Genomic DNA, 22,185 nt, shown 5'->3' with positions numbered 1-22,185 from the left:
GTTTCGATGCAACGCACACCCCTATTTGTACTCCAAACATTAGTAGAACTATTTCAACGGATGAATGAAAACTTTTGGACAAGATTGAATAGGTCCATATCAAGTTCAATAGTATAATGGTGTATGTTTTTAGTTTTAATCATTACATGTAGTTCTCTTAAAATATATCTGACTAATTTGATTATTTTTACATCGAAGGAATATTCTGCAAACATAAACAAAAATGTTTATTTCATGCAAGCCAAAATATTGTTTTTCTTTTTATAAAAGGCTAATACAATGTTTTTTTTAGTTTAGTACCGGTATGTTACTTCTGCCAGTGTGAAAGCAACACTAACTGTAAATATACCCTACTATATTATTTTATCAGGCTAATGAATTCATTTAGTTGTCATACTAATTATGAATATTGATTTATTAGATTTATATTTGTTATTGTCTGTACAAAATTGGTTTTTAAAAGTTTTATTTATCAGTTTTTGAGTAAAAACTTGCAGTTCAGTGACGTGTGCCGGCCGGCCAAATATGTTAAATGTTCACAGTGTTATGTATGTGTGTTAAATGTCTTTAAGAAATTTTGACGACATTCAATGAATAGAATATTTTAACGTTCTGTTTTGAAAATGACTACTTTGTAGTCGAAACCAGTCAACGGACGTTCGACTGAGGATTTGTGGACGTCAAGGTACGTAACCTGTTATAATAAACACTTTTGTTATGCCATAGAAAAATACCAACAAATTTCAGATGTTATAATGTTTTAGACCATTTCTATGAGAGTAAAATTGAATACAAAAGCTTAATATAAAAGCTACTTAAATTTCCAGACTAAACATTTGCATCATGCATCCATGCATTACACAAAACACTGTATGTATATGAAAGTGAAAAAAATTTTATACCATGAAGAAAATGCAATCAAATACAAACACATGAACATTGACAATAATAATACAAACAATAAAATTTGTCTTCAAACAAGAATATTTCATTAGCAATATACAACAATCCTATGATGCAGAGACATTGTTTATGTGTTTACATTTTTAACATGAACCTGTGAAAAGACTGTAAACATTTATAAGATGGATATAATTTATAACAAAATAGCAAATCTGTAGCTTTGGTTTGAGTTGTTCAATGTGGGGTTTACCAAGGAAGAGAGTGTATTAGAATTACAACCTCATTGTCCCCCCCCCCCCCTCTCCTCCTCACCGATATAGTTACTGGTTAGTTGCATTTTACAGATATGATGGGAGCTGGGGAGAGGCTCTAAAACCCATTTTTTACCAAATACCCTCTCTTCATTAAGAGGTGTTGGGGACTTGTCAGAAACTGCTGTGCTTCTATATCATGCTTAGAGATTTTGTACAACTAAGCCCCAAACACTGCAAAATTTTAAATTGTTTCATGCAATCGTTGAGTTCAAAGTTGTTGTAGATCTTTTTAATGAACTAAATCTAGTTTGTTGGGACTGTAACTATAATTTCAAATATGGTTGAATGGTTCTAATTTAAAAAATAAGGTATTAAAGGAGAAAATTGTTTTAAATGATTTAGCCGCCTCCAACAGCATTCATACATTATGCATCTACAGCAAATTGTTATTTAATATGAAATGTAGTAAAGTAAAATTTAATTTCACAGGTGGCTCTTTTAGATGTGCTACCCTTTTATTCCAATCTTTAGAGCTATACAAGTGTGCTCACAAAATATTTTGTAGATAAATCATTTTACAGTTGGCAAACTAAAAACAAATTTAGCAATTCAATATTTGAATGATTATGTCAACATGGCATATGATGCCTCAGGCAGAGTATGCATGAGCTAAAGAAAATGACTTGCCTGAGAGAGTTGCGGAGAGATATTTCTACACCTTGAGCCTCAGCAACCTGTTTGGTGTATCTCTGCAGCAAACACAGTGACACTAGCAGGATCAGGACAATGAGAATCAGCACAATCATCACCTGCATAGACAGACATCAGTGATGTATGATGTGTGATGTGTGAGAATAAATGCAACAATTCACTAAAGCAATAACGTGGGCGATATTTGCAATTTTCTATGGATTATTCAGTGGTTAAGTTATGCTGATGTTTACTATACTATTCCTTTTCTTAGGAACATAAACAGGGTAAAGCAGAGAAACTGCACACTTTTGAAAAACCACAAATAATTTATTTTGAAAAAAAAGATGATTGTTTCAACATAAATCTTGAGTACACAAGTGGAAATTAATGTTTCACCTTAAAATAGTTATTTTAAATATAGTGTCAGTAAAATGGCGTCCTTGGTTTTGCACACATTATTGAATTCTGAGATGAAACCCACCCGTGATGTTTTTTAGCATCTGCAAAACGTCTGCAATTGTTTTGTAGCGTTTTGTCGTGCTAGCGGTAACTTCAAAGTTATTCACCCAAAAGAGGATATTTTCCTTGATGGCAGGGGAGCCCATGGTGGTAGAATTAACTCAAAACAAAAAGTGCGCGGAGCACAAAATACACATCCTCGTTTTTGTAATATGCCTTTACAGCTCAAGTTTAACGCTTCATGGCTACTGAAATTTCCACTAGTCTTGACGCTTAAGGTAATTTCCCCTGTACACTCATACTCCCCACCCTTGTCAGCTGGAGTCGGAATTGTGCCATTTAACTGCCTTATCCTGTACAAATAATTTTTAAATCAATTTTCAGTTAACACATAGACAGTAAGGATAAGTAACAAGTAGCAAAACGCCTGATTTGAGCTGAGGTGCAACTCACAAAGAATTGATCCATTTTCAATTTCATGTGAGCTGTCTCCTCTTTATTTTAGGTGGGCCTCTTCCACCGAGCCCTACCACGGACAGGTAAATTCCTAACGAGATGCACAGACAGGCTAATACTCCATAATCTACGATGCTACCTTAGACCACTCGGCCATTGTACAGACCTACAGCACTGTAGCACTGTGATGAGTATACCTCTAGTATGATGGTGAGAAACTGAGAGGACTCTGCAGCATGCAACACTTGTGGTCCAGGCTGAAGGGTTTCAAAATAGCTTGTATAAGCTGGGATTAGCACTTGCTCTCCTCCAAATACTAGGAAAACAAAGATTTAATAAATAAAATTTAAATATGGGCAATATTTAGTTAGTTTTCAGTTAGAACAGAATTTATATATAATTTTAGAGTATACAGTATATTACAAAGTGTCATGACTATTACATTGGAATGTTTTAACTTATATAATTTACAATTCTTTTCAACGCTAAGCAACACTAAAAATAATAACTTTGTATAATAAATATAATAAATAATAACTTTAACTTTGGCCGGCGAGTTATTTCAAATGTACATGTGTATAACACTAAGACTCTCTTAAATGCGGGTGTTGAATTCTGAATATTAAAAATAGAATCTTCATATACAGCCTTTAAAAACTCAAATGGTCAATGACTTATTTTAATTACTATCACAAATTTTTAAAAAAGTTCTTACCAATGACTTCTACAAAACCAGTGTAGTTGCTGTTGGTGTCGAGTTGGCCATCGTATAGTTGGGCGTAGACATCAAATGAGGGGGCAGGAGTAGGGGTAGTGAGGGATCTACGCTGTTTGAGAGAGGGGATTTCCGCAAGAACCTGGAGAGTAGTGGTGGTTGGGGGAGTGACTGTGGTGGTGGCAGGACGAGGTCTAAGCCCCACACATTGTCTACAAGTGGAACTGTTGGAGGGGGAAGCCACAGTGTGACCGTCACCCAGGAATATGTCATTGATCAGGGCATCGCTGTAAAATAAATACATAGAGTTATAAATATGAATGCAAACACAGTAATAAACAAAAATTATCACACACTGTAAGTGTATAACCAATATCTTAAAACATTTCTTCATATTCAGTTTAGTTAAGATAACAATTGATGAGCTACTGCAGATTACAAATCAAAGCCAGGTAAATACAACTATCAAACAAGAGAACACAGTGGAATGACCTTACTTCAATAGGACCAAAATCTACTGTCATCTAACAAGCACTGGAGTAGAATCCTCAAGGTAACAGAATACGTACAACTAAGGACTACGTACAACTAAGGACAACTTGGAGAGGATCAGTAGACAAAGAGAAACTACAAGAGGGCAAAAGTTGGAAGCAGATAGCACAACTGGCACAGTACCGTGTATGGAGTAAAAAACCATATACAGTAGAACCATATGGTAGCTTTCACGAAAAAAGAGCTACATAACAATTTGACCAGTCTATTTTGTAACAAAAATTAAAGATTGCTGTTACAAATTTTAGCAATACACAACAAAAAAGGAAGGTTACCACTACCAGTTGAAAGGCCGGTTAAGGGGTGTCTACAGTGGATACGACATGGAATGTTATGACTTATCCATATATTATCTTAGGGGTGTGCGAATAGTGATTTTCAACCTCGAGCCGAGCCGAGCCGAGCTTTTTAAAAAATTTTCGAGCTCGAGCTTTTTCGAGCCGAGCTTTTCCTAGCGTCACCTTATCTAAGTTATTAAACTTTTTTTTCTTAAAAAAGTGCATAATAATAATAATGTTCTGTCAATTTTTAAATAAACACAATGTTATTTTAATATGTTTAAAAACGTTGAGAATTGTCAAGACATCAAATAGTAGATAATCACGATAAGAACTGAACTGAACTAAATTAAGATGCAAGAAATAAAAGGATATCGATTGAAGGCCTGACGAGATATGCAGTGCAGACTGAGACAATCAGATTGTCTTTCATAACAGTAACGTTCTGTTATTTAATGGCAAATAAATATTCTTGATTCTTCTTGATTCTTGAACAGAACAGCATCGCGACATTGAATGACGACAAAACAACTAGCAACTCGATTACATAATGTATATTGTAACTACTATGAATATTTAATTCTATTTTGTATAAATAAATACAAAATAAATTTTAAAACACGTGATTATTCTTTTTGTTTTCCATGCACAAAATATTTTTGTTTTATGAATCGTATTAATCAAAAAAAGAACATGGTTGGTTTGGATCCAAAAAGGTGGAGAGACAAGTAAAAAGTAAACTTATATATTAAAAAAGATATAATTGACATAGAGGAAATAGACCAAAACACTAAAATTAATAGAATAACACACAAAGTAAACAAGAAATGAAATAAAGTACACAATGATTTAATACTGTCACTCAATTTTGTTATCTAGAAGGGTCAGGGAACTAATCAATAAATAGCCAAAACCAGTTTCCTCCCCTTCACACAGTCTCACCGCCCCCCTCCCCCCCTAAGCCGGGAGGCCCAACACTGTACTTTGTCCTTGAAACACCCTTGCATCTAAAACAATAAACCCTTACACCCGTGTTGCTGTTTTGACAACAGGTTTATGAATGCGATCACTATTTTTAATTTTCCAGAATTAACTATTTCTATTAATTAACGACTTTATAACTGTGTAAAAGGTGTGTATCCCTGAATTTATAAATTGCATTCTACACTTATTCACTGCCAAACATTATTCAGTAGAACCTTGATGAACTGAGAATTACACTAGCATACATAACTTCATTACCCCAAGTATAATACCAAGATAATTTTTATAATTCTATTTGAATCATATAATCTTAGTTTGTTAAAAATGGATTGTATGTTTATCAATAATTGCAGTCCATTATTGTTAAGCAGTATGGTCCCAAATTATTGTTTTTGATTTTGAAACATCACAGTTCATTTGACAAAATTATAGTTGAAGCAGCCAAATGTCAAGTCGCTTGTGCAATAGTTTGTTTACAAGCTTTCTCCAGACCACGGGGGAGGGGAGGGTCTGATAAGCCGGTGCCGCTCGGCTGCACTCAGTGGGGAACCCAATACCACAAATCAATCTTTTAAATTAATACAAATATTTGGTAATAATTGTTTTATTAATATTCACCTTGAAATTTCAATAAATTTGGTGTAAAATTTGACAAAAATCGGCCATTTTGACCGATTATTAATACAGTACCAAATACCAATAAAGTAGTACATTCATTGGTAATTAAATAATAGGTAAAAATTAACCGATTTTCGTCAAGTTTTACCCCCCTGCTGTGCGTTATGTCACAAAAGCTGATAACGACATGGGTGATTAGTAACCATGGCAACTTGTTGAATGCGTGATGAAGGGAAACCCAAGAAATAGAAGAACAAAGAGAAAGAATAACGTGTTATCTTTATACCTTTTTTACAATTTCCGTTATTGTTATCTGTATGTAAGATTTTATGATTTTGTTTTATAGATTTATAAAATAATTCTTTTTAACTACGGGAATATCAATTTATAATTTATCAACGTGCTTCTCTTCCGAAACAGCAATACCGGATGCATAATAAAGGTCGATGACCTAAAATATCACGATTGTGCAATATTGTATTTTGATGTTGAAATTAAAATCACGACAAAAGTTTGTATATATCCATGGTCCCTATAGTTTAATCATTTAATATGTACACAATCAATGCTAAATAATCGTGGTTAGTTCTAACTTTATTTTTTATTATTCAAAGTTTCTACACAGTAAGACAATCCAAAGTCAACCCGGGCAATGAATACCTAAAACACGACGTATCTTGTCCTGTGATTGGAATACCACTCGCCGGCCAGTCCTTTAGGTTTAGGGAAGTAGTGCAAGTCTATATATAGCTTCAAGGTCTTACCCACCCCTTCCCCCTCCGGTCCTACTTGACTCACTATACCCGCGCTCCTTTCAAGGTCATTGCCCAACCCCTCCCACCCTTCTATTGTGTTGCCTTTCTATTGTTTCTATTCTGACTTTTTTTTGGGAAACATTAAATCTATTGTTTACGTAACTTCACAGTAGTAGGCTAGATTTTTCTACTTTGAATTTGAAACAGTACTGTAAAAAAACTATTACGCAGCGCCCCTAGTATCAGGAGGGAGACAAGCACGAGTTGACTTTCATTTGACCATGGTAGTTCTTTTCTGCTTTATGTCTGTTCGTTCCAGACGAATCTAATCGTAAAGCAAAACAGCCGATAACGACTAAACTAGTTATCAGTATTGCATCATACAAGGCTTCTTTGCCGTTTGCTGTTAGGTCGTTGGAAACGTATTGCTGTAATTTTGTCCTGGGAAACTAATGGTGGCTATGGAGATTTAGTTTTTTGTCCAAAACGTCAAAATATATTGTCTATCCGAAAAGCCGGATATATAACGGATAGTGTCGGATATCGAATTTGGGCCCGGTTACCCGATTTTTCAGATATCCACACACCCCTACTTTTAAACAAAATAAAATAGGTACAAAATTGAGTTACCAGTCAAACTTTATAAACAAACATTTTATTCTATAAAATATAGATGGTAAATAGGGGTTGGTTTAAAGGGAATAAAATACAAAACGGATTAATTAATTATTTTGATAAACATTAGAAAGGTTATGGGTTTGATTGAACTAAAATAACCGCAGGGAATCTTATAAGTAGAAAAGTCGTCAACCACAATCTGTTTAATCAGTACACTGTTAGAGAGAGAGAGAAAGAGAGAAAGAGAGATAGCAGATAGGGGCGTTTGATAAGGAATCTGAAAAAGTAAACAAACAAGGAACAAGGCATGACGATACTCGTTTACAGCCTTATTGTGTCGCCCACTACATTTGCACACGTGACCACTTTTAGTTTCTTCCTTATCTTCCATCGGTCCCAAAATAGAATTCCTGAAATAGTTTGTTGGTATAATCTCCCCTCCCACACAAGGCGCAGTGCTCAGTGCGCACTGTAGGTTGCCACGGCAACCATGTGTCGTCATAGCGACGAGCCAATCACGCACTCGCACTGCGTTGTGTATTACGATACGAATAGCTGTGTTAGAAAGACAACGCGATAGGATAGGTGGTAGATTGTCTCTTTACTACTGTATCTCCTCAAAATTACGATCGATAATCATTGCGTCTTGACTGAGCTGAGGTTCGTGTTCGTGCTTATCAAACCTCAAATGCATGAACAACGTAGAATTGTGATAACATTGTTTTCAATTACGACCCAAATTAAGTGTTTTTTTAGTTTTGACTTAGTATTAAAAGCTCGGCTCGAACTTCGAGCTTTTTCAAAATGCCTCGAGCCGAGCCGAATAATGAAAAGCTCGACCAAAAAGCTCGAAGATTCGAGTACTCGCACACCCCTAATTATCATAATATCAAAATCATATATTATCATATATTATCAAAATATGGTGTTCAACTTTTCCATCCATTGTGTTTTGTACTTTTAAAAAGTTAACAATTATTACAGGTAACATATTTACCATAGTATATTTATGATGGTAGTTGATTACTATTTAACCTCTAACATATTTTCAACTATTCTTTAAAATGTTATGTCATATTTCACCACTTTTTTGTCAGTGTTAGTTAGGTCTTTTTGGTAAAGGACTGAAGGATCTATAGCTTTTTGAGTGTTTCCTTTAAAAATCCTTTAATTCTACTAGCCTTTGGTTCGATGAAAGAATAATGTCAGCAAGGATTTCTCTAAGATAGAATTACCTCTCGAACATATCAGCCAGGTAGGTTCCTCCGTGTTTGCCGTAGTGGACCTCTTGGTAACTGAGCACATTAGAGTCCTGAGGAGGAGGTAGGTCTGCTACACTCTGGTGGAGCTCCAACTTTGTCACAAACACTCTGCAAACATAACGTTTACTCTTTCAGAAACAAGAATTTGAACAAAATTTTTATTCCAGGAAAGCCATTTACACCTTGTAGCCGTAGGAACAATAAGTGTGTCAAATTCAAATTAAAGAGTAAAACATAATACTGAACGTTAAAAAATATTTCAAAAATAATTTGGTTACAAATTAAGTTAGTTTATGTGCCTTGAGTTGCCACTCATTTAAAAAAGTATTAATTTAATTCGGTCATTTAATTTTAAAAAGTGATCATCTTAAAGCCAAAATCAAATGCTGAGGAATAATTTTTAAGAAAAACGATAGTGATCTTTACCGGAAACAGCAGATTCGTCCATTTCTCTCCGACACCTTGGGCATAAACAACTTGACCATCCAACGTCCTTGCTCCTCCACTTTGCCCCAGCTGATGGTTCGTAGCTTCTCTTTGTCAGGAGTGGTGGGAGGCATCTGGCAGTGCTGCTCTGCCTTCTTACCCCCACCTCTACTGCGTGTCACCCCCGCCACCTTTACTCTGCAGACATATAGTAACACTCAGTATGTAAAGTAGCACACTTGCAAAATTAAGCTTTTACCTATACAAACATAATTCATATTTTTAGACTCTTAGCTGTTTTTTTAAGGTTGGCAGCCTCTTTTAACCTTGCATTTGCCCGTCCACATAGGCTATGAGCCTGTGTGTGGAACGTACCCAGCAAAGCAAGGGGTGAGCCAGTACAGTACACGGGTGAACTGTACTGGTAAAAAGCAGCGGCAGTGATCAGGATCTGAACCCACGACTTCACTGCCTTGACCTTTTGACTTTAGTCAGTGACACTACCGACTGAGTCACCGACTCACCAAATGCTGAACACACAAGCACCGAACATTGTGACAATATACTGTGATAATGTGTGTGATAATGCTGGTCCAGACATGATTTACCACAAATTGTGCCCTGTAGGCCTACAGTTGGACTTTTTTTAGCTAGAAGCAGTTAAGCTATCTTTAACTAGACTACACGGCCGCGGGAGATAATCAGAATTTTGCCGCGATCGTGGAAGACCTCCCGTCAAAAGACGCCGGATTACTGGAGTGCCGGAGTGGTGCAGTGCCGGATTAGAGAGGGTCTACTGTAGCCAATGGGAAAAATCCAGCCTAATGGTATTTTTTTGTCTAAAACACCCAGATTGACTGGACTATTAGGGATGGTCTACTATGGATACTACAAGTTTAAAATGTTCGAGAAATTTTAGAGATTATAAAATCTTGTTCGTTCGAGACTTTTTCATGACGAGATTATTAAAAAAAAATACCCCCGCTGCAGCACACCTGCCGACTAAGCGAATTTCCATTTGTCTGAGTTGATTTTTAATTAAACCTATTTAAATAACATTAGGTTGAACGTGTACCTAGGTTTGCTGCTACAAGGAAACTAATAAAGTGTATTTTTTAGTAAAATATTAATAGCTTAGTATAAAATAAATTAATAGCCAAGTTTGGTCAAAATATATGCATAAACAAGCAAACTACAACATTTTACAATATTCTCCATAAGAAAAACATGGGAATTTTAAATTTATAGTTTTTTGAATTTTCTCCGTTACCGATAGGTAACTGTAAAAAAACACTTTGATATACTAAATTGCTTGTTTTTTTTTAAGCTCTTTAAAAGGGTCTAGAGAGAAATTGGGAAATTTTGTGTTTTGAGGGTCAAAAATGAGAAAAACCAATTTTTACCCCACAGGGTGTCCACAGAATATTTGTCATTTATTTCCATGACTTTCCATGACTATCCATGACCATTTACCATGGATTTCCATAACTCACGAACTTTACTCAAATTATAATATAACATACACACACGAATAAAACTGCCTAGATTTCGCAGAAACTACTGAAATATGTATTAACAAATAACAATGTAGTACAATGGTACAACAATGAAATAATACAAACTCAAAACTCATAAACTAATACAACTGTAATAAATTGAATCGTCGAACATTTGTGAAAAATCCTGAAAAATGCTACAGTAGTCGGAGTTACGGCCGACTAGAGCATTGAATAGTCCCCTAAAATCATCCGTCATTGGGAATTTCCATGACTTTCCATGACCTTTTGCCTATTTCCATGACTTTCAATGACCAGAATTTTTTTCCATGACTTTCCATGACTATCCCTGATTTTCCAGAATGTGGACACCCTGAACCCCGTTCCCATGGTCCGATCATACTGGTTCGCGAACTTATTTAAGTTTATCCCGCCTTACACCTTTAAGCCAAATTTCATCAAAATCGGACAAAAATTACTCAAGTTATCGCGTTCACGGACGTATATATATATATATAAATCTATATGTATATATATATACATATATAAAAATTTCAACAAATGGTGTCTTTGACCTCTGGGGACATAAAAATGAAAAAGTAAATCGGTCCCGGGCCTAGGTCTTACCGTGCCACCTACGGTAATAGCTACTTCCCTATAGGGAAATTCGCTAAAAAACACCTTCGCAAAGAGAATGCAACAACGTGCTAATGTATAGCAGGTAGTATTGCAGAGACTTTCTGAAGGTGTTTTTTAACTGTGTACATCTCAAAAATCGGTTTATCCAGTAATTCGTTTATCTGTTATGACCTGGTCCCGTCTATACCGGTTATAGTGTGTTTTACTGTATGTAAAATCATTATCACTGAGATCAGAAGTAACACTGTATAAACTACTGCAATTTTCTTTTGTCCCTTATAGACTGTTTTTGTTGTGATATAGTTAGTTGTGGTGTGCATGTTTTACGTTAAAGACATCATGTTAATTAAATTTTAAAAGCAACCATTTATAATTTGGAGACAATAATTTGATAGCAAATTAATCATTATTAATTTGTAATTAGGAATCTAGTTTCTATTTCACAGTAAATATTCTCTAAAAGCCAAGGAATTTAATAAAACTAGAGTATACAGTCTATTTTTCAATGCAACTTTTGTCAGTTCAATGAAGATATATGTCAGTTTGTTTTGATTTAACACCAAAATTTGACAAGTATGAACACATGATCGCACTACAGAAAAAAGAAGTTGATAGTCAAAGATAGTTCACCATACCTCAACCACTTCTAACCAAACAAATCCAACTGTAAGCCAGGGCTTTTACTTACAATAGTAGTTTATTTAGAAAATAATACAGATTGATAAAAAATAGATATTAAAGTGAGTTAGTGAGGGTTTAACTGTACTCATGGTTTTAAGTAACACTACCCAGAGTCAAGAGTGTGAGAGTGAATTAGAAGGATGGAAGTATTTGAAAAAGTCTGTCAAGATAATCTGGTGAAGAATTAATTTATTTTTGGCATTAAGGTAAATAAGGTAGATCACATTCTCTATGGAATACAAAATGCTTAAATTACAAGTAAATAAATGAGGTAATACCACTAAATTAATCACTAATATTATTCATCCACAAATTAACATTACTTACGTGTAGTTTGTATTAGGTGGGACCATGTCAAAGCGAGCAGAGTGGGATTTTTCATCAACATTTTTTGCTTTTGGACCCCAAGTGACGTGATCATCAACACCTTTCTCATTTTTAAATTTCGCAGAGCCTTCTAAAACAACCTGAGGAAAAAACACAAAGTGGTGTTAAAAATTAACAAGTTTGTTCAAATTATCAGCAGCCAACACTTGCAAAATGTTAAGGAGCTATAAGCAGAAATGCTATTTGTCTATATTAAAGTTTATTGTGGTGCTCAGCTAGCTTACCAGAGGAAATAAGAACACAGAGGTTTATAGATACACAAAAAGTCAGAGAAAATACATTTACTCTGAAGAAGTCATATCTTAGGCTAAAATTTTGAACTCCACATTCCCAAGTCTATTCAAAATAATTTTAGATTCAAACCAAAGACCTTCCAACAGTAAATAACAAGTTGAATTCGTAAAAACCCCAACATTTGTTCCAACTAAAAATATAAAAATAATAAATATTACAAACAAGTAAAAAATGGTTTTAATTGACAGACGCTTTGACAGTTAAAATTAATTGCATCACTGATTCATGTATTCAATGAGAACGTATCAGATATAGAATTAGCATATGCAATGTCTTTCATGAGGCCTTGACAGAAAACAGTCAACGCTCGATGAATGTTAAATTTTGAGGTCACCTAAAACATCAATCCCAAAAATGAATTCACTTCACAACATAATTTACAGTTGTTGGAAAATAACCTGTTTCATCATCACTGAAATTATTTACTAAAAAATATTAGCCTGTCTATTCAAAAATACATAGTAAAACAAGTTGGAATTAAATATGTAGGATGTTACAACTTTCTTCCAACTACTGTGATTAATAAATAGCTTTATATGGTAAATTATATTCAAATATTTGAAGAATTAGTTATACAGTATTCAACTTACATTATAATAAACAATTTTGCCGTTAGGTTGAGAAGGTGGGGCCCAAGAAACCAAAACAAACGGGGATCTTGTCATATTGTCAAATCTGCAGACAACAGTTACATTCTCCGGTGGTCCCGATTCTGGAAATTAAATACATTTTTTATTTTTTTTATCAAAATGAATAAACCTGAAGTATAATAAGTTATTGGCAGTAAAATTCACTATATTTTCTTAAATTTTAATATTTAAGGGAAGCCATTAAAGCAACTTAAAATCAAAAATATTGATACATGCTACTCTTCTCTTGCTCTTGCTACTCTACTCCCTACTATCTCTTGCATAATTTTATGGGGTGAAGCTACTGGTATAAAATCTATATTCCTACTTCTAACTGAACTATCTATTGTAAGTACTGTACCTTCCACAGCACTCTTACTTGACGGAATCTACGCCTCAGTAAAATTGGGAATTGAAAAAAAAGTTAATGTGTTCATCAGATGTAATGCAAGCAATGAGTTCCCCAGCTATTGAGTTGCACATTGTATATGGTTGTTAGGTTATTATAATTATAATTGTATAGTAAATTAATTTTTATGCTTATTTTAACAAGTTATTGTTAGATTTTTTTTATATGTAGTGAAGTGTGAAGAACTTTTATTTTGATGAAGCAGCCAGTTAAGGACTCTATCACGCACAGGTCATTGTGACCCATGTGATATTTTTATTTTTGGATGTATTGCTGCAAAATAATTTGTATAAATAAAGAATTTCTCTCTCTATATTCAGGTTACAACAACGGATTATTCGTACTATAACTAATTCTCATTCACACAGTTCTTGTAAGAAACCTTTTCAAAATTTAATAATTCTAACTTAAACTGTATATTCTAGAATTATTAAGATAGCCTATATACTTTCAGTTACTAATGAGTCACCATAAACAATAGATTTCAACCACAGGTATGAAACTCGCAATGAAAATATTTATAGACTCCCCAAACACCGATTGACCCTTTTATGAAAGTCCATTGTATGTTGGGCTGAGATTGTGTTTTGTACTTCCTTAATGCTACAAGTTAATGAACAAAATAATATTTAAAGAAACCATGGATAATTTACTCAATGACAAAGCTTTTTATTCAATTAAAGATTTTTACACAAATGTAATTTAGAATATATTTTCCTGTTTGATTTCAATTTGATTTTCTGTTTAGTTAAATATGTTTTATGTACAGACAATGTTTTTATTTTGACAGTGCACCTTATTGTTAATGTTATATTACATGTATTCAGCGTTTTGTGAAATAAATTATGTCTATGACTATGTCTCTCCAATGAGAACCTAAAAATGACCAATTCATAGAACCCAATTGCCAAGGATCTAAAGGTCCTAGGAATATAATAAACCCTAAGTAAACATGTTATAAATTAATAAATGGATTATGTATCTCCGTTTGTAAACCTATTTAAGGTGTTTCAGGGGTGCCCACAGGGGGGTTTGATGTCGTAAAATGCGACATCAGAATTTTTTTTGGGGGGGATTCAAGCCAGTGGTTGGTTAAAAGCACATAAAAGATTAATCAGATAATTTTTATGACCTCCTTAATTTATTACTGGGGTAATTATGCAATCGAAATCCCGTTTGATATTTCATCTTGATTAATAAATCATTTTATAATTGCTATAAAATATATAGATACTTTTATGTGGATTTCCGCTTTTGGACTCGTATCATGTTTGACAGTGAGAACAACTCCTTGCCAACTGCTGTCAAAGGATTATGGTTGCTTATTAAATTGTATCTGCAATTTGAGTTTGTTTTTACCTTTCATTATGAACTCATTCTCAAATAGTCTCATTGCCTTGAGGACCTATTGATGGTTTTTTAGGTTTGTTTATTATAATATATTCTTGATTCATAAAAAACCAGTATTATGATAATGATAATCATTTTGCTATTTTTACAACATGAACAACAACATGAAAGCTTGTGATAATATTTTGGCTCTCCCAAATAATTATGCCTGGGTCATTTATTCATTGGAAGAAATTGACATACAGTACTGTGACAATTTAATTAAGGTTTTTGATAGGCTATGTGTTTACGTTAACTTCAAGAACTGAAACACATGATTCTGGATTAATTAAATTGTATTTGTTATTGTCTTTTCTTGAATCTAGAAAGAGCTTCAAACAAATTTTACTAGTCTTAGAATAGATATATAATTATTTTTTTACTTCACACTACACTATTTTGACGAACTTCCCATGCAAGGATTTAGTCCAGAAAACAGCTGTTTGTCCTTAATCAAATGGGGTTTCATACAGTAGCCTACTACTGTACAGTTATGAGTTTTGCCGGACACCAATCAGCTGATTATACTGTATTTGGGTGGCAATGAGTGGTTATAACAAAAGTGATTTTAGTCCTTTAGTTGGTGGTAATATAGGGATTTGAACGGATTTAGTAGTATGGCGTAAACTATCGTACGTCACTCGTCCAAAATGTGTTGGCCGGACTCGTATAAAAAAAAACCTCTACTCGACTTCGTCTCGCACGGGATTCAGGACTAGTAACGTAATGTACTATTTTGCCACACTATGATGTTTTTAACTGTTTTACATATAGGTACATTAATTGGTGGCTGAAAGTTACGTTTTGCAGGCCATGCCAGCTGTCATCGTCATTCGGGGATCGAGCAGGTTTTTACATCCCTAGGGCCGCAAAATCAGCTGCCCGCTTTAAATACACAATCAGTATCCATAGCATTGCAATAGAGTTGTTTTATTGTCACCGCTGCCTAGCAACTATTTATTATTATTTTTGCTGATTCCTCAAATTATTTATCCACATGACCTTAAAGTTGTAGTTGTGTTGACTATATCAGTGTGCAGTGCATTATCATTGAGGTGAATTAGTGGTAATAGGGTATAGTGTGGGGTGGTGAATAATAGCGTTCGTACCTCGGACTGAAATGGTTTTGCAGTTCTCGATCGTTTTACGTCCTCGACCTCGTATCGAACTTAAAAACTACCTCGAACCAGCAAAACCTCATTTTGGCCTAGGCACGAAATATGCTATTAAGTTAAGGCCTAGTAATATTTTTGAGACTGAATATTTTACACTTATTTAAAAAGGACCAAACTCAGAAGTGGATTAAAGGGCAATTTAGAAAATATCTCAACTTTTTGACATAACTTCAAGTACTTTCTCCCCTACAATTTAATATGGTAAAAGAATTGTTTATGTAGAAACCCTGATCCCAAAAAAGTGGTTTTCGAAGTGATGTGTGTGTCTGTCTGTATGTGTGTATGTGTGTATGGTACTGAGCTACAGACCACGCCTGTGGTCCGAGTCCGATTTTGATGAATTTTGGTATTTTAGGTACCAATCCATGGTCTCTCCAGATGTTTTTTTTTCATTTTGGATTTTTAATAGTGATATTCCATAAAACCCTATAAAATAATGGATGAAGAAAATTTTCTCAGAATTGGCCCGAACGATTTTGATTAAAAATTAACACGTTATACTCTTTGACTATGACAAAAATTGTATAAACCCTCTATGCCGTAAAAATTATGGTTCAAAAGTTATTACAACTTTTGTGATTTTCCCTTTTAAAACCTATTAACCCATGGAAAATCGGATAAAAAAAACTACATGGCTAATTTTGATTCAAATTGTGTGCATGTTAAAAATCCAACTCATTTAAATTAAAACTAAACTAACAAATAGTTTGCTACTAGAGTTTTAAAGGAAAATTGTCCATTTAAATTGGGTTAAAAGTTTGATTCAAACGCTTAAATTCCCATAAATTTTATTAAGTGTCGGGGGCACCCCTTCCCTATAAACATAACTATAAACATATGCTATATGCATTATAAACATAACTATGGGTTAGCCCCCAGACCTTCCGGCATGGGTTAAACAACAAATTTGGGGGGGATTCTGTGACGTGAGCTTTGGGGGGGATGGGCACCCCTGAGGTGTTTATACATTGAGACAGCTACATTTTTCTGTTTTTCAACCATCTTCACAAATGACATGAAACCAACTTATTAAAAAACCACAAACTATAACAAGACTATAGGTAATACTTGTCCACTCAGCCAAAAGTCTGGTAAACTTCCATATCTGTTGGCTCAAACAACCGAATGAAAATATCGATTGATATATTGATTATTACTAAACTATTACTATATACTAAACAATCGAATAATCAATATTACTCATTCGGTTGTTTGTGCCAACAGATATGGAAGTGTACCCCAAAAGTCTCTATTTAAACTGAGACCAAAACGTAAGGGGCACCAGAGAGGTGGTATACAGGTAAGGTAAGACATGTTGATGAACTGTGACGTACACAGTAGGCTAAATTAAGAAATACAACCAAGTGCAGGCACCATAAGCCTAGGGCGTTGTATCTTATGAGTACGAAAAGGGCAGTAAAAGACGTTGCCACGATGTACCAACTACAGTGTTCATTGAGAACACTGAAATAGTAATTTCTTTGTGCTCGATTGTTTCCAGTGATGGTTGGGTTACATAGAAGGTTGAAAGCCCCAAGATTAGTTAATCTTGGTACCATACCACTTGGATATTTTTAATCTAATACCAAATTTGAGCATTAGATATCACACAAGCATTTACCTCCATCAATAGTAGTTCCATTGATGTATTCAGACCAATTGCCACACTGGGATGTATATTCACTGCAGGCTCTTCCCTGTAATAAATAATACAACTTAATACAAATATGATTAAGGTGTCTGTTCGTCTTTCTTAATCTTGGAAAAACAATTGCAACTGCTTATTAGGCAGAAATTTCTTACGTAATAAGTTACAGTCCAAGGAGTTTCAGGGCCTTGTTGCCAGTCTTATAATTTAACTTGGGGCCTTGCCTAAAGGTTTCACTAGGGTGTACTACGGAAAGTAAATATTAATGGGTTTCCATGGCAGCAAAAGTGAAAACATAAATTTTTATATTTTCTTTGTTTACATTCCTCAAATTCTATTGGCCATTTGTCATATCCATATGTCATGATAATGCAAAACCACTGTTAAGTTCAGAAAGCTGTTAACCTTAACCAAATGAAAACCTAGCAAATTTTAAAAATCAACTCTTCCTTTATTGCGGCCCACACTTGTGCAGAGTGCACTGTGAAAATGGCTACATTGAATTTTGTAGTGTTGAGTAGACTCCACACTGTATGACATACAGAATGAAGAGCTAACACAGCTATTACAATTTATCTTTAAATCATATCGTCGGGGTTATTTATTTTCCCTTCTCACCCGTATAAGGTAAGTGGTGGCTGATGCCAGTTTTCCAAACAGCATATTCTTGTTGTCAGTAGCCAGGGACTGCATGCTAATGCTCTTTAGTCTGGTAGTGTTGTGGGTCAACTCCAGTTCTAGAAGGTGGACATGGTCTTCGTCTTCTGTAGGGACCTCCCATCCCACGTTTATAAAGTCAGCTCCTCCCGCTTTGAATTTCAGGATGGGTACTATGTCTGGATCTGTTACAAATCATTATCTTTACTTGCTAAAATTTATTAAGTGATATGTGAAAATATTTTATTATTTCGTAAATCAAATCTTAAGCATGGTTATACTTTAGTAAATGATTTACTAAATTATTTTCCCTTTATTTTATACAACTGTTTCGTAGTTTATACACTCTTAATATTTTACCATAAAAACAGGCCAGGTATTTTACATGAATTATAAAAAAAATTCTACATGGCATGGTGTCATATTTGAAAAATATTGTTACAGAATTTGCTTTGTTCTCCCGAAATGAATTAATGACTTGTCCCAAAAAAACTAATTCAGAACTAATACTTTTTGCAGATTATACCACAGTTTTTGTGAATGGCAACTCAATGTCGGCTGTGCAAATTTCAGTAAAAAAAAACATTGCAAGATGTTCGTGAATGATTTACAGCTAATGGCAAAACACTAATATTTCGTCTAAGTATAAGACAACTTTTGTGATCTTTTTTGTCTGTAAGACCCTGGGCTGGTATTAGGCTAGTTAAGCCTAATATAACTTGTGTTGTATTTAGATGAACAAACTGTTGACAGATTTTAGAAGTTTGAATAAAATTGATAACATATGATTGGCATGTGAAACACTAACAATTCACATGATAGGTATTTTAAGGTAGTTTTCTCAAGAGACAAGTAGCCTTGTCAAGTATAGGCATGTAGCCTAGATTTTGAAACCTAACTTTGAAAAATCGACAGAATAAGATAGTGTAATGTCGGTAATGTCCTACTTCAATATTAGGCCTATATATAATATTTATATTTCTAATAGAAGTCTGGCAGTTAATTATTTACCTTTTTTCAAAGTATGTACATAATCCTGATAAGTATAGTCCTTGCTTGGACCGTTGGCATTGACGGCATTGATCTTGACTTTATAGCTTGTGTCAGCTTCGAGGTTTTTTATGACGTAGCTTGTATTAGTCACTTTCACTCGTTCCCGAGTGAACGTCCATTCATTTGTGCCATTTTTCATAAACTGAAATCCCAGATAAGAACCATTACTTACAATAAATTTTTGTGACAATAAGAAAAATACATGATAGACAATACATTTAAAGTCACCAGTGCCCCAGAAGGTTATGAATACTTCACTAACCATCACAAGAGTTTCCTTACCTTTCTCAAATTATAAAGTTTAAACACCAGCCATTTTTTTAATGTAGCTTTTTTTACACAGCAAATGATCACAGTTTCAATTTTTTTCTATTGGCTTGCCAATTAAAATAAAATTTGAACAATAAAATCGATAATATAAATTGTAAAACACACAACATCAATTCAATGTGCAAGAATATTAGTTTAATTTAAGTAAAATTGTTAAAACTACTTAGGTTTGAAACCAACTCAATATAACAGTAAAATGCATATAACATATTTAGGAAGCTGAGATAATTTATAATGCGTTTTAATTTGGAAATACATTAAGGACAAAAGATAAACTCAAAACTTTTCCAAATACACTGACAAGAAAAGGTTAGTAAGTAAAACACTTTATTATTTTTAAAAGTTCATGAGCTTTAGAAAGTGGAAAAAATTACTAAGCAAATAATCAGTTTTATTATTCAGCTCTAAGAAACCTGACTCAAAAAAGTTACTTACCATAATGTTGTACTCTTTAATGGGTGAATTTCCATCATTTACTGTCCAGTTAAGAAATATTTTATGGGCACCAACTACTTTTACTATTTCTATTGTGACATGGGGTACATCTGAAAAACATAAATGAGGTAAACTTAACTAAAAACATAAATAATTTGTTTGTTCTATTGTTTATACAATTACGTACAGTACGTATTTAAAGGCTATGATTTGATTTAAATAAATATAAACACCAATTTGGGAATACATTAAATATAAGCAAAAATATCTTTAAATGTGTTAAGTTTATGAGCTACCATCCTGGATTGCAAGTAGGGTCATAAGGAACCTACCAAAGGGATCTAATTTGTTCTCTGAATACATGAGCTTGTAGTATGTAGTATATTTTACACAAAATTTGTCTATAAAATGTACATTGAAATCCGGTTTCTTTACATTAGCAAAAATCTTTAACTTGTAGGCCTATAGTGTTTGTGTATGTTTGGTAGGGGTGGGCGAGTACTCGACCTTCGAGTAATTACTCGAGTTTTTTCAAATACTCGACCTCGAGTCGAGTAGTAATCACTACTCGAAAAGTCGAGTCGAGTAGTTATAAATATTGCCACTTCACGATTTTCTACACCCATATTTAATAAATTATATTTTGTTGTGTGTTGATGCCTTATTTAATCCCCATTCCTACAAAAACCACTATCTAACCTCATATAGGTTAGACCAGCGTAAACCAAATGTTCAACAAACACCCATCGTCATTCGGCAGAGCTAGCAAGAGGACTACTAACAGAAACAGACTTTCACTTTCCTACAACAGTCAACAATACGTCTCGATAACGATACAGTAAGTTGAAATAAAGCATTGAATGAATCTATCGAATTGCAATAGTCGATAGTCAACAAGGGAGTCTCGTGACTAGTATAACAATGGCAGACGATTCTTGAAGATATTATAAAGTACAGTTTTAGATTTAGTTTGAACTGCCATAAAAATATTGTAAACCAAAATATAGAAATAACAAAATATTTTATACCAAAATATAGAAATACAACAAATAAAAATAACCTGTTGTAGCATAATATTTTTTCACATTAATCGGTATTGGTGTTTAGTTTTACAAACCGATAAGTTACTACAAGGAACATCGATGCATCTGAATGACGCAATCTCATTGGGTCTTGGCAGAAAGAAAAGATCAGTTCCACTTTAAACTCAGTTCAGTGTTGCCAAATGGACGATAATTGTTGTACTTTTACAACTGTGGTATTGGCGTAATCTAATCAGTTTACATAAACACGATTAAAATTAGTCAAACTATTATTTTTTTTTTACGAAATAAAAGCTATAGCAATTTTGTGATAATTTTACCGACATTCACCATATGGTGTAATGATAAATATGGCAACGTCAGCCCTGCAAAACAGCTGTTTGATGGGAAAACAAAGAAGAAGCAGAATGAGCAGACTGACTAGAGAGGAAAGAGTGAGAGAGAGAGAGAGAGAGAGAGAGAGCAGATATGGTGACAGCTGGCGTAACAACTACAAAACAATGGATTGGAGTGATTGAAGTTATGTCAATGTCAGTTTTGAATGTTTTTACTTTGAAGTGAATTTGTAACTTAAAATAAAATTGATTTTGTTAGTGCAAGTTTAATAGAAAGTAAAATAAACATATTCTGTTTGTGATTTTGATTGTGCAATTTTCAATCTGGTGGCAGAAACATGACAACGACAGTTTGAATTGTAACTTAACCTAGAAAATGTGAGTTTTGAGTTTATAAAGAAAGGCCTAATAGGCTATACCGGGCTACAGTGAAATGTGTTTTATTTTAAATTAAGTGTTTAATGTGGGGTTTTATTTCGAGATAATAGGCCTACTATGTTTTTGTTTGATATTTTCAGTCTGTCAGAGACGAGTGACTTGATCATTTTTATAATTGTACTGAGTGAAGAGGATAGCCCTAGTACCCATAACCTTCAAACTTAAGACAGATGA

The 22,185-nt window shown here is 34.0% G+C and overlaps 1 protein-coding gene across 1 annotated transcript in view; it reads right to left on the bottom strand.

The window, feature by feature from the left end:
* The window catches only part of LOC128998746 (tyrosine-protein phosphatase 69D-like), a 99,933-nt gene that overhangs the window by 60,620 nt on the left and 17,128 nt on the right, over window positions 1-22,185 (bottom strand). Inside the window, exons 6-16 of the mRNA XM_054425077.1 lie at window positions 20,196-20,305; window positions 19,389-19,572; window positions 18,339-18,562; window positions 17,694-17,769; window positions 13,061-13,182; window positions 12,117-12,256; window positions 8,974-9,171; window positions 8,521-8,655; window positions 3,481-3,767; window positions 2,963-3,081; window positions 1,845-1,966 (exon numbers count right to left, since the gene is read on the bottom strand). Of these exons, the coding sequence (XP_054281052.1) occupies window positions 1,845-1,966; window positions 2,963-3,081; window positions 3,481-3,767; window positions 8,521-8,655; window positions 8,974-9,171; window positions 12,117-12,256; window positions 13,061-13,182; window positions 17,694-17,769; window positions 18,339-18,562; window positions 19,389-19,572; window positions 20,196-20,305 (1,717 nt within the window). The remainder of the gene's footprint in view (window positions 1-1,844; window positions 1,967-2,962; window positions 3,082-3,480; window positions 3,768-8,520; window positions 8,656-8,973; window positions 9,172-12,116; window positions 12,257-13,060; window positions 13,183-17,693; window positions 17,770-18,338; window positions 18,563-19,388; window positions 19,573-20,195; window positions 20,306-22,185) is intronic.

The sequence above is a fragment of the Macrosteles quadrilineatus genome, unplaced genomic scaffold, assembly GCF_028750875.1.
Source record: "Macrosteles quadrilineatus isolate MER2022 unplaced genomic scaffold, UCM_ALF_1.0 Scaffold_7__1_contigs__length_78375512, whole genome shotgun sequence".
Lineage (NCBI taxonomy): Eukaryota > Metazoa > Arthropoda > Insecta > Hemiptera > Cicadellidae > Macrosteles > Macrosteles quadrilineatus.
This window is presented reverse-complemented; position numbering and strand designations above follow the sequence as displayed.